Source organism: Lithobates pipiens, unplaced genomic scaffold (assembly GCF_037356315.1).
Source record: "Lithobates pipiens isolate NorthernLeopardFrog02 unplaced genomic scaffold, aLitPip1_a1.2 Scaffold_18, whole genome shotgun sequence".
Lineage (NCBI taxonomy): Eukaryota > Metazoa > Chordata > Amphibia > Anura > Ranidae > Lithobates > Lithobates pipiens.
Window position 1 is genome coordinate 188,467,971 of NW_027507758.1, and position 13,171 is coordinate 188,481,141.

Consider the following 13,171-nt stretch of genomic DNA (forward strand, 5'->3'; position numbering starts at 1 on the left):
AAAAAAAAAAACTACTCACAGGACCCATCTTTAAAAAACACCAAGGCACATAGAACTACTTTTTTTTTACTATATTACAACCCCCATCTTTAAAGTGGAAATAAAGTTCCACTATCACAAACTGCAAGCAGGCAGACTCTTTATGGCAGAAGAGACATGCAATGCAAGAGACAAGACAACCCACATATTTCTCTATGTATATTTCCTTTAAAGGTGCTTGTTTACACCCTGGTTGTCTCTGCATAGTACAGCCCTAATGACTTCAATAGGGATTTCTCCTGTCGTCTGAGGTCTTGGAACTGAAGTCTAGAGGGCTATAGTGAGCAGGCAGTTCCAGGACAGGTAGAATTACAGTACTGGATGTAAACAATCACCAGAGGCTGCAGCTGCCAAAAAGAGGTAAATACGAAATTATGGAGGGTAGGTTCAAGTAAGACAGAGCAAAGGAATAAAAAAAAAAAAAAATAAAAAAAAAAAAAAAGTACATTGTATTAAATTACACTTGCCTTTTATGAGAAGATTGTGTCCAATCTGCTCATCTGATATTGACTTGTCTCTAACTGGAAATTTTTTATTTTTTAATTGGAATTGTTTTATTTTTTTTAGATATTCTTAACAACTTTAACATTTACATAAACCTAAAATCTATTTTTCAGATGTTTACAATATGCCTCACTGTATACAGTTTTTGTGAGCAAAGATTGGTTTCATGGGCTCCTGCCTATGCCTAGATCTTGGCAATAACACCAATTCCTGTTGCAGACTGACAGCATTAAGCAACTGTTTCGCAATTTGCTACAATGTTGACAGCCTGCCATGTGCACTCCTTCACTTGTCTGTTGGACTGCCTATTAGATCCGTAACATGGGCAGACTACAAGCCAACTGAAGGAGCATATGTAGCAGGCTGACAACACTGCTGCTAACAGAGCAGTGGCTTAGTGTTGTCAGCCTACAAGAAGTGCTGTTAAGGACAGCTTCTCCACATTTGGAACAAATTCACAAAAAAGCTATTCGCTTAAGAAAACTGTACAAGTCAGTCATCATGTAAAACAAACTGAGAAAAGATTTAGGGTTTATATGTGCTTTAACCAATATGCTTTGAATATATAAAATAAATACTATAAGCTGAATTAAGGTATTGATTTTAATGCATTGTTACATTGGTCCAGCTTAGACCAACGTTAAGTAAGCATATGTTGTACCTGTGCAAGGGCTGTGGAAGCAGAGAATCACTGTAGTGAACACCACTACTATAGTGATAACTGCTTTCTTCCAGGTCCTGCCCTGCTGCATTAGTAACTATAGGGGGACATTTGCTCAGTATGGGCGCCATTCAAAGAGCACCTTGCATTTTTCTAAATGAATGCAAAGAGCTCTCTGATTAGATGCGGTGAAGGTTGGAACCTCACCACCCCACCTCCCCACCTTATGAGAAGGCTTTGCATTCATTGAGAAAAATACAAAGTGTTTTGTTAGGGATGCCCATGCCAAACAAAGGACTCCCTTTGGTTACTTTGCTGCAGGACAGCTACTCGGCAGGAGACCCAGAAAACAGCAGCAATCATTGTAGTAATGGCGACTACTACAGTGATTGTTCACTTCCACAGAAGTTCCACAGGTATGGCATATGCAGAATAGTCCAAGCTAGAACAACATAACGTAATAAAATCCATACCTGTTCAGCCTTAATACTATGAAATTATCAAACAGTGTTTAGCTGAGAAAACATTTTTCTATAACTAATGAATCTTTCTATGAGCATTCTCTGAAAAAGACTGTTTGGATGTGGCATGGTTTAAGTTATGCAATGCAAAGTAAACTGAGCTTTTAATTTTAAGAATCTGCACCAAAGGACAAATATAATCTGCTTTTAGGAGCATTTATCCTGCATTACACTTCTGAGATCATTCAGCGTTCATGCATAGGTGCATTTGACCTGCATCAAGCTACTTCAAGTTGCTTCTGTATTCCCATTGACATATAGGGTTTAAAGAAAGAAGCCTCTTCTTTGAGTTCAGTTAAGCACACAGAAGATTTATAGATCTTGACCACTTGGTTATAGCACCATCTCCAGGAGTAAGATACTGGGCACAAAAAATAATAGTACAGCATAGGGGTGGCTCCTGATGGTGGCCAAACCCCCATCTTCAAGAGGCAGCCCAGTAAGTCACAAAGCAGTATTTAGAGCAACAATTGGTCACAGACATAGCTAGAGGGTGGGCGCCGTGTCCTATAGTTCAACACATGACCCAAGCCTTAAGTATTCCACGAGGAGGGAAAGCACATAAGAAAAGAATATACACAAACTGCTCCAAGCCACCCAGGGGCCACACGGAGTCATACAAAGAAGTGTGTAAACTTCACCACATCCCAATAGGATGAAAGAGGGTACCTTCTCCTTGGTCACTTGACCATATGTGCACCCCACTACCCCTTCCCCCCTCAGGGGAGAAATCACAGGCTGCCCCAATCCAGGAGAGCAAACACATTACAAGGGCATACACATGTGCTCATTAGCTGAGCTGGGGAGTTCCCAAAAATCTATATTATTCAAATTGTTACCCAGTGACAACTGAGCTGCCTCTAGCAGATGGGGGGTTTGACCACCAGCAGGGCCACCCTTGGACTGTGTTTTTTTTTTTTTTAAACGCCTGGTGTCTTACTCCTGAAGGTGGGGCTATAACCCAATGGCCAAAACCTGAATAAATCCACTGTGGCATTCAACAAACAAACCAGAAAAATGAATGAAGGTTTGAATTAAATCAGCCTCTTATTTTCACGTTCACAATTACTCTCTGTGTGAAGGTCAACACTAGGGTAATCAAATTCTGAAGCATGCTCATGTGCTGACAGTTAATATTCTGTCAATAGGAGAGAGAAGAGAAAGTTTGATATGTTTTTATTTTCCAGCAGTGGTACCTGGATCACAAAATGGCTGCCCAGAATTATAAATACTTTGAAAAGTAAAATGTTTGTTTATATGTATTTCAACTGTCTATCTTGCAGCTTTGTTGTGTCTTTAAAATTGCTTGTATTGCCCAAAGCAATCAGCACAGATTTCAAAATCTATTCTCAGCAGTATGCTAGAGGTACAAAGAATATCATCAATAAATACAACTGGGCAACATAAAAAAAAATCTGTTACATACCCTCAACCAATGTAATGCCAATACATTCTATACACAGAACATCTTAGGACAAGCACATTTGTAGTGCACTTATCCTAACCCACCACCTTCCTTACTGAATATAGATATCTTTGTGGTGCAGCCTCCCCATAGCTGAACAGCCTTTCTTCCAAAATTTCCCCAGTGCTTTTGCATACCAACCATTGCATGCACTGTTCAAACCTCAGACTGACGACAAATGGGCCTTACATTGAAGGCTATGGAGACCGAGCTGCACCAGATTTTGAACAAAAGGTAATGTGGTGGAGGGCTACTCAGGATAAATTCATCAAAATTTTACTTATCTTTTAAAGAGACTGTAGGAAATGAAGAAAAAAAATGCACATCTGAAATGCAGGCATCGAGACACACATGTACATATCTGTAACAGCCTCCCAAACCTTCATGTTATGGGCAAATGCTAGGCCTTTCTGCATGTAAAGCTTAATGATTTCTGGGTAGTATCAGGGTTGGTCGGTAAGCACCCCACCCTCACATTCTTACTGGATCATCACAAAGCTGGGTAGCCTCAGTGATCAATAAGAATGTGCAGAAGGTAGACAAGCTTCGGCATCATCAAAAGATTGCAGAAGCTTTATCATCATTAAGAAGGGCCTGAGATTAAGCCTGTGAAATGAAGGTTTGGGAGGTTGCTGCAGGTGTGTTTAAGAGCCTCTAGGTGCATGCACCTCATACAGCAGTTTGCCCCTCTTCACTCAAGTGGCAAAGCCTCTTTAAGCCGGTTTTCAATCAAGGCTCAGTCACGTAATTATCTTATGCACTGAATATTTATCACAGTTAATGAACACAGAAATGCATTATCTTTACAACAGAGTCCAGTTTAGTGGACTTGTCAGCAAAAAATAAAAAGTAAAAAGGTAAGGTGCCATGCTATGGGGAAAATCTCTGTGTTCTTCTAAGACAGTGCTCATGGTGCTGACTCTGCAACTTCAGTACGAGTACAACAGTGCCATCTCTATCAATCATCTCAAGATGAGTGCACAAATGTAAAAGGATTTCGTTTTATTATTTTAATTATCTGTGTGGTGCTTCCAAACCCATAGATTCTGGTCTTAATAGCAGCTATAGGATACGATGACACCAAAATATTCCATCTAAAATGAACATGATCATGGTAAAAACTTCAAAATAATCAAGCAAGTGTCTTCTGCTTGATCAAAAGCTTTCATATTAGCAGCTCCTATTATGTCTGTTTATAATTTTTGTCAGTATACAAAGCATCAGAAAAATGTGCTTTATAGAAAACCCATACATGTGCTTTTAAGGCACAGACATGTTTTTTTTTTTATATCTACCACTTATACATTCTTAACATGATCTTTCAATTTCCATTAATATTAGTGAATATTCCATTGTCAGAAGTACACAGTAAGATGTACAAGGTTAAATGATTTGCAGGAATAATGGAGAAGTACTCACAGCTACATAATCTACAAGTGCTATACTAGTTGAAAAGTTGATCACAAAGTTCATATTACATTTTACAATAAACAGTTTTTTTCTATTTGTCTTCTCCCAACAAAGGGATAGTATAAATGAAGGCAATTGACCGGTTACAGAAAATGAAGGGATTTCATCCATCAATTTCATAGTGTGTTTGAATGGAAAACAGACTTGGATTTAAAATACTCCTTTAAGTAGACAGCTGTTGGCCTTTTTTTCGGGTCCTTGGATAACATTAACTTGATTATGAATTCCTAGAAAACAAAAACAAATATATGCACAAATGTGTTTTTTGTATATCCTACTTGGAGAACGAGGATTAAAAAAAAACCTAAAAAAAAAATAGGATTTTGTTGTACTCACCATAAAATCCTTTTCTCTGTAAATCACAGACCGACACAGCTCCTCTCTTAGCCATTGAGATGTTATGCCCTATTACTAGGGAGATACTAGGCATTAGTTGTAATACAACACTCAGAACTCTTTAGTTCTGCCCAGGGGGCTGTCCCTTGGGCAACAACCCTCCAGCCTGCCATGCAGTCATCAGCATGTCAACAAGCAGTATAACATAAAGAGAAAAGGGAGGGGTGGGTGCTGTGTCGGTCTGTGAATTACAGAGAAAAGGATTTTACGGCGAGTACAAAAAATCATATTTTCTCTTATATTCACCGACCAACACAGCTCCTCTCTTAGCCATTGGGATGTCCCTAAGCAGTGCCAAATGAGGGGTGGGAAAAACAGCATATAAAAAACTTCATCCACCACGGCAAGTGGGAACTAGTGAAACTTTACCCACAAAAAACAACAGTACATGGAGAAATCCACCACAAAACCAGGGTACCCTCAACACTAGTGACTACCCACGACCGCACCAAAAACTGCGGAATGTAATGCAACAGCGCATTAACTAAATGGTACTGCATTTTTACCAAAAAACCCGGAAAAAAGAAAATATATTGCATATTCAATTGCAAATATACGGCTGCCTGCAAAATTTTGCGGCCAAAACAGGCATCAGCCGATGCACTGACATCTACCTTGTATAACTTGTTAAACGTGTGGACAGATGACCAGGTCGCCGCTTTACACACTTGAGCGTCAGACACTTGGTGTCGGAAGGCCCAAAACGTTCCGAATGCCCTTGTGGAGTGGGCCATGACCAGAAAGGGGGGGGGACCCTGCCCCTTCAAGGCGTGGCTTGTACTACAATCTGTCTGATCCACTTGGAAATGGTGGCCGATGAGACCGCCATGCCTTTCTTTAGATCAGCTACCAAAACAAACAGTGAGTCTGACTTCCGAAAGGGAGCAGCGGCAGACAAATACACCTTAAGAGCCTGAACCACATCCGGAGCTTGAAGAGCCACTTCCTTAGGGTGTTTCGGCTTAGGACACAGAGATGGTAACACAATGTCCTCGTTGATATGAAAAGCTGAGACCACTTTCGGCAGAAAAGACGGTTGTGGACACAACACCACCTTATGCTTGTGGATAACCAGATAAGGTGACTTGCAGGACAAGGTCGCCAGTTCCGAAACCCTCCTGGCCGATGTGATGGCCACTAGAAAGACCACTTTCTGGGAAAGAGTCAACAGGGGAATCTCCCTGATATTTTCAAACGGGGGTTTTTGAAGCGCTGATAACACCAGGTTCAGATGCCACGGGGGTAACGGTGGATGCACAGGAGGGACTACATGTCGCACCCGCTGAACAAAGGTATTCACTAACGAGTGAGACACCAGGGGTTGCTGATAAAAAAAAAAAAAAAAAAGACAGCCAAGGCTGAAATTTGCCCCTTAATGGTGCTTAACGCCAATTTCTGGTCTATTCCCTTCTGAAGAAACAACAGTATCCTGGATATGGAAAGAGCGCAGATGCCATCCTTTCTCCTCACACATTGAGATGTAGGCCTTCCAGGTACGATGATATATCTTCCGAGAAGAAGATTTCCGCGCCCTCAACATAGTTGGGATCACCGAGCCCAATAGACCCTTGTTCCTCAACACCAGGCTCTCAACAGCCATGCCGTTAAAGCCTGAGATGGTAAAGCAGGATGGAGGATCGGACCTTGAGACAGAAGGTCCTCTTGTAACGGCAGTGGCCATGGGGCGCCCGCCACCAGGCGCACTAGGTCTGCGTACCAAGGCTGCTGAGGTCAATCTGGGGCAATCAGTATTACCAGTGTCAGTATTAACTCGACTTCCACTCTGCGAAGCAGACGTGGTAACAGTTTTAGAGGAGGAAAGGCGTAGATCAGCTGGTACTGATCCCACGGAGCCACCAGCGCGTCCGACGCATCTGCCCACAGATCTCTTGTCCTGGACATGAATCTCGGCACCTTCCAATTGAGACGGGAGGCCAGAAGATCTACGTCTGGTGTGCCCCACCTCAGGCACAGTAGCCTGAACATCTCCGGATGCAACGCCCATTCTCCTGGGTCCAGCATCTGGGGACTCAGTTAGTCCACCTGCCAGTTCTCCACTCCCAGGATGTAAATGGCCGACAGGGCCGGTACGTGTTGCTCTGCCCACCGAAGTATGTGAGCGACCTCCCGTGAGCTTCTTGTTCCCCCTTGGTGATTGACGTATATGCCACAGCCGTGACTGACTGGATCCTGACTGGACGCCCCTGAAGTCTCATCGACCATGTGGAGAGGCAGAGCCTGATCGCTCTTAGCTCGAGCAGATTGATCGGCAACTTAGATTCTTCCACCGATCAGAGGCCCTGAGCCGACTGAACCCCCATCACTTCACCCCAGCCAGATAGGCTGGCTTCCGTTGTGATCACAGTCCACTTCAGAGGTAGGAACGACTTCCTGGACTGAATCACCGGGGACCTCAGCCACCAGCTCAGTCAGTGTCTGACTGACTGGCTCACCTGGATCTGTCGATCCAGGGACAACTGAGATTTGTCCCATTTTGTTAAAATCTCCTTCTGCAGGACTCTGGTGTGGAACTGGGCATATGGTACTGCCGTGAAGGAGGCTACCATAAGCCCCAGGACTCGCATGCAGAAGCGAGCGATGACCAGTTGCGGTTCATCAGCAGTTTTACTACAGATCTGAGAGTCTGCAGTTTGTCTGAAGGGAGAAACACTCTCGTTTCCCTGGAGTCCAGCAGCAAGCCCAAGTACTCCAGACGCTGGGTCGGTACAATCACCGACTTCTTTAGGCCACAAACTGGTAATGGGCTTCCCCGACTGCAAATCGCAGAAATTTTTGATGCCGAAGGCATATGGGTATGTGCAGGTACGCATCCTGGATGTCTAAGGACGCCAGGGAGCCCCCTTGATGGACTGAGGCGACTACTGAGTGAACCGATTCCATTCTGAAACTCTGCACTTTCACAAAGTGATTGAGGGCTTTTAGGTCCAAGATTGGACGTACCCCTTCGTTCTTGGGAAATACAAGCAGGTCCCTTACTGCCCCTATGAGGGCCTCCCGGTGAGCCAGGGGATACGGGTATGCTGGTGGGGAAGAATCGGTTTGGTGGCCAAGAGAGAAACTATCTTGTAGCTGAAGTAAATCAGATCGCAGACCCATTGGTCGGATAGTAGAGAGGGCCACTGGGCTGCAAACTCCCGAAGGCGACCCCCCCACCCGAGACATGGGTGGGGGCAATCCTTCATGCGGTAGCACTTTTGTTCACAGGCTTGTGGTTCCAGGGATGTTTTTGTCCTTCCGTGGTCGTCCTGTCGGGCTGGGACGTTTAGCCGAAGCTCCAGGCGGATGAAAAAGCCGTTTGTGAGCGGAAAAAGAGGGCCCTTGCCTACGGCATGGCTCCATAGCCTTCCTGGTCTGTGGGAGTAGGGTACTCTTACCACCAGTGGCATTTTTAATAATGTCACCCAAAGAGGCTTCAAAGAGCCAGTTGCCATGGAAGGGAAGATCCGTCAAGGCTTTTTTGGATGCCTAGTCAGCAGCCCAGCATTTTAACCAAATCAGGCGCCTCAGCACCACTGCTGATACTGAAGCCCTGGATAGCAGAGGAAGAATATCCAGGGCCGCGTCACAAACGTACTTAAGGCCTTGCACTAGTTGGTCTGCTAGTTCCATGCAGACAGGAGAAGCCTGTTGCTCTCCCAATTCGTGGTGCAACAGCTTTGCCCACTCAGTGTCTGCGACACAAGTGCGGACGCCAGTACTGGTCCCACAGCTGACTCCACAACCGTAAACAAGGAATGAGCCACTGCGTCGGCCTTCCTGTCCGTGGGATTCTTAAATGCAGGAGTCCCCTCTACCGGGATCGTGGTTACTTTATTTAACCTGGATACTGGGGGGTCCACGACCAGAGGAGCCGACGATTTCTTGAGAAGGCTTTCCTCAAAAGGGTAACGCATGGATTTGGGGACCGAAAAGGTGCATTGCGGGTGACCCCATTCCTTGTAAATTAACTTGTCAAAATAAGTCAGATACGGGAACACCTTAGGTGAATGTGCTGGCTCGCGGGACCCAAAGGGGACCGCTACATCAGCAGAGGGATCTGCTGGCTCCTAAATCTTCAGGGTATCATGCACAGCTGTGATAAGTGCTCCAAGAAGCGATTTGTCGCGCACGGACCCGGACGGGGACTCATCTTCACTATCCGAACGGTCCTGGTCAGAGTCATCTGACAAGACAGAGCAGGGGTCACCAGCCTCAGCAGGACCCAAGTCTGCTTCAGAGCTCTCCCCAGAGGACAGGAGGGTCAGGGGCCGCTTTTCTGCATCTTTTTTCCCCCATGTGCCGCCTCCATCTTGGCAACGAACGAATTGAGGACCGCCGCCAGGGTGTCCATGGGTACTGCGCAGTCCGCAGGTGACCCGGTTGCAATTGCCTGGATTTTGGGGGAATAAACACCAGTTTCTGAAGCCATGCTGACCCTACCCTGTCTGCCACCCGAAGGGGTCTTAGGACAGTGAAGTCCCACCCTCCTTACTGCCGTGGCTGAGGGGCTCCTTCCCGCTGGACTCACCACCCTGAGGAGTTCTGCGCTATTCAGCAGGTAGTGCCTGTAGTCCCTGTTGGCTCCCAGGTGCAGAGGAAACAGTGCTGTGTCGATGGAAGCAGCTGCAAATGGAGCTAAAACCGATCTGAAGTGTGCTCAGGCTTCAAGAAAATGGCCGGCCAGCGTCCAGCACAAGGACATAAAACACAGGGAAAATGGCTGCAAGAGCACAGGAGCACATGCTGCCACTAGAGAACATTGAAAAAAAATGTTCAGGCTTCAAGAAAATGGCCGCCGCTGTCCTGTATAGGAAATCACCAGGAAAATGGCCGTCGAAGCCCAGGAGAGCATGCTGCCCTTGCCCATACCTAAAATGGTCGCTGAAGCAGCTCCATGACGTACAGGGAGAAAACTATGGCAGTGAGCACAGCGTGGTACAGGACATCAGCAAACCCTCACAGACACCTTCCAGGGGCATGAAGAACAGGGCCCAGGACACAGCTAGCCAGCGCAGCCCCTCACCAGGTGAGAGACCCCCGGAGAGCACCTGCATAAACTGGCACACACCGCTCAGCAGCCACATGCAGCAGCCTCCCAGGGAGGGGGGGAGGTAAGATAGGGACAGGGGAGAGAAGAGAGGGAGGTGAGGGATCCCTGAATCGACCTCCCAGGGAATGCCCAGCTGCTCAGCCCCGCAGAGGCAGGGAGAGCTGTACTTACTAGTCCTGAAGAGCTGAGAGACATTCCATCACAGACCCATTCACTGATCAGTACAGGGTGGCTGCTGGCCCGGCATACTGTGACACAGACATCAGTAGCCCGGTCATATGTATGCCCCGGAGCATAAAAGCTCACTGACCACCCCTGGAGCTGAGGTTTAGTCGTGGCCTGCCTAGTGCATAGCTGCAGCCTGCACACGCTCGATGGATGGACTGGGAAGACTACAAGGATAAGGGTATCCAGCCTGTCACCCAGCCGGCTGTTGATAGCAGATCACCGGATCTATCATCTTGTGCAAAAAATCACGCTTCTTGTGGAAAAAAACACAGACCGATGGGCCCGCAGGGTTCCTAGGTCCTTCTCCTTCACTATGCAAAATAAAACTGATGACTGCATGGCAGGGTGGAGGGTTGTTGCCCAAGGGACCGCCCCCTGGGCGGAACTAAGAGTTTGAGTGTTGTATTACAACTAATGCCTAGTATCTCCTAGTAATAGGGCATAACAACCCAATGGTTATGAGAGGAGCTGTGTCGGTCGGTGAATATAAGAGAAAAATTATCTATTGCTTTAAGTAAAGGTTATAATTAAAAGTGGTTGTAAACCCTTACATATACCCAATAAGGTGATTGACCTCAGGTGATACACAGAGATAAAACAAATCCTTCTGTATACAGTGGGGACGTTAAGTATTCAGACCCCCTTTAAATGTTTCACTCTTTGTTATATTGCTTTGACCTCATGATTCTCATTTGCTCGGACATGCACTGTGAGCTGTAAGATCTTATACAAAAAGGAGAAACAAGCAGCGCCAACCTGAGGGCAGTAATATAACACACCTTTTATTGATTGTAGTCAAAATGCACTCATTCTGTGTTAGTTAAAAACAGGAACATCTTAATGGTGAAGTCCAGGTGGGCAATATAGTTACATAGTTAGTCAGGTTGAAAAAAGACACAAGTCCATCTAGTTCAACCACAAAAAAAAATGTAATAATAATAATAATAATAATATCATGCAATCCCATATACCCAATTCTATACCCACAGTTGATCCAGAGGAAGGCAAAAAACCCCAGCAGAGCATGATCCAATTTGCTAAAGCAGGGGAAAAAATTCATTCTTGATCCCCCAAGAGGCAATCGGATTTTCCCCGGATCAACTTTACCTATAAATGTTAGTACCCAGTTATATTATGTACACTTCGGAAATAATCCAGGCCCTTCTTAAAATAATCCACTGAGCAGGCCAGAACCACATTTTCACAGCTCTTACTGTGAAGAAACCTTTCCGTATTTGGAGATGAAATCTCTTTTCCTCTAGACTTTAAGTGTCCCCTTGTCCTCTTTGTTGACTGTAAAGTGAATAACTCGACACCAAGTTCACTATATGGACCCCTTATATACTTGTACATGTTGAGATCATATCCCCCCCCTTAATCTCCTCTTATCAAGAGTGAATAAATTTAGTTCCTCTAATCTTTCCTCATAGCCGAGTTCCTCCATGCCTCTTATCAGTTTGGTTGCCCTTCTCTGCACTTTCTCCAGTTCCCCGATATCCTTTTTGAGAACTGGTGCCCAAAACTGAACTGCATATTCCAGATGAGGTCTTAAGGCCCATACACACGATCTGACTTTTTGACAACAAACATGCAAATTAGCTGTTTTGGAGCAACATCCGACCGTGTGTACACTCCATCGGACAAACTTTTTCGGTTTTCATAAGACTTTTGTTGGCTGTGCGAACGGACAAACTTTCTGGCAACAAAAGTCCGATGGAGCAAAGTCTATTCGTTTGTAAAGAAAATCATAGGACTTTTGTACAACGTACAAACGCACATGCTCAGAACCAATGCAAAAGATCAAACAACAATACAGAAGTTGACCAAAGGTGGCGGTAAAGAGCAGAAAAACCACGTCATTTGGTGAAAGTTGGCTGAAAAAGTCCTGCCATGTGTATGCAATACAAGTTCTCAGCCGACGCCCTTTGTACAAAAATCCACAGTAAAGTTTGTACAAAGTCCGAACGTGTGTATGAGGCTTAACTAATGATTTGAACAGGGACACAATTATATCTCTCTCTCTCTGGAGTCCATACCTCTCTTAATACAGGAAAGGACTTTGGTCGCTTTGGAAACCGCAGCTTGGCATTACATGCTATTATTGAGCTTATGATCTACCAAAACCCCCAGATCCTTCTCCACTATGGATCCCCCCAGTTGTACTCCCCCTAAAATGTATGATGCATGCATATTCTTAGCCCCCAATAGTGATGGACGAACTTCCGACGGGACGTTTCGCGAACGCGAAACGCGAACGGACACAAACGTTCGCGAAAACGACCGTTCGCCGCGGGCTCCATTGACTTCAATGGGAGGCGAATTTCGCAAACCTTTAGGTCGAATTTGCGGCCACGGGGTAATTATTAGGGGGTAGCACGTAGTCCCACCACCTGGACAATAGCATAATACATGTATGAGGTGAATTTGGGATCGATAACTACAAGCATTTTTTTTTTATTTGGGAAATTGTTCTGACAATTCAGGACTATGGAGCTAATGAAGGCAATGGAGGAGAGGGAAGGTCAGGGACCAGGGTAGGCAAACAAGAGGGTGCAGGAGATACAGAGCACTGACAGCAGCACCGTAATACAGAGCACTGACATCAGCACCGTGACATACAGCGCTGACAGCAGCTCCGTGACATACAGCGCTGACAGCAGCTCCGTGACATACAGCGCTGACAGCAGCTCCGTGACATACAGCGCTGACAGCAGCTCCGTGACATACAGCGCTGACAGCAGCTCCGTGACATACAGCGCTGACAGCAGCACCGTGACATACAGCGCTGACAGCAGCTCCGTGACATACAGCGCTGACAGCAGCTCCGTGACATACAG

General features: G+C 45.5%; 1 protein-coding gene across 1 annotated transcript in view; it reads right to left on the reverse strand.

Annotated features, from left to right (window-relative positions):
• Positions 1-2,884: 2,884 nt before the first annotated feature.
• LOC143987597 (interferon-induced, double-stranded RNA-activated protein kinase-like) overlaps positions 2,885-13,171 on the reverse strand; it is a 365,105-nt gene continuing 354,818 nt past the window's right edge. The window contains 1 exon segment of the mRNA XM_077486451.1: positions 2,885-4,887. Within this exon segment, the coding sequence (XP_077342577.1) occupies positions 4,777-4,887 (111 nt within the window). The 3' untranslated portion in view covers positions 2,885-4,776.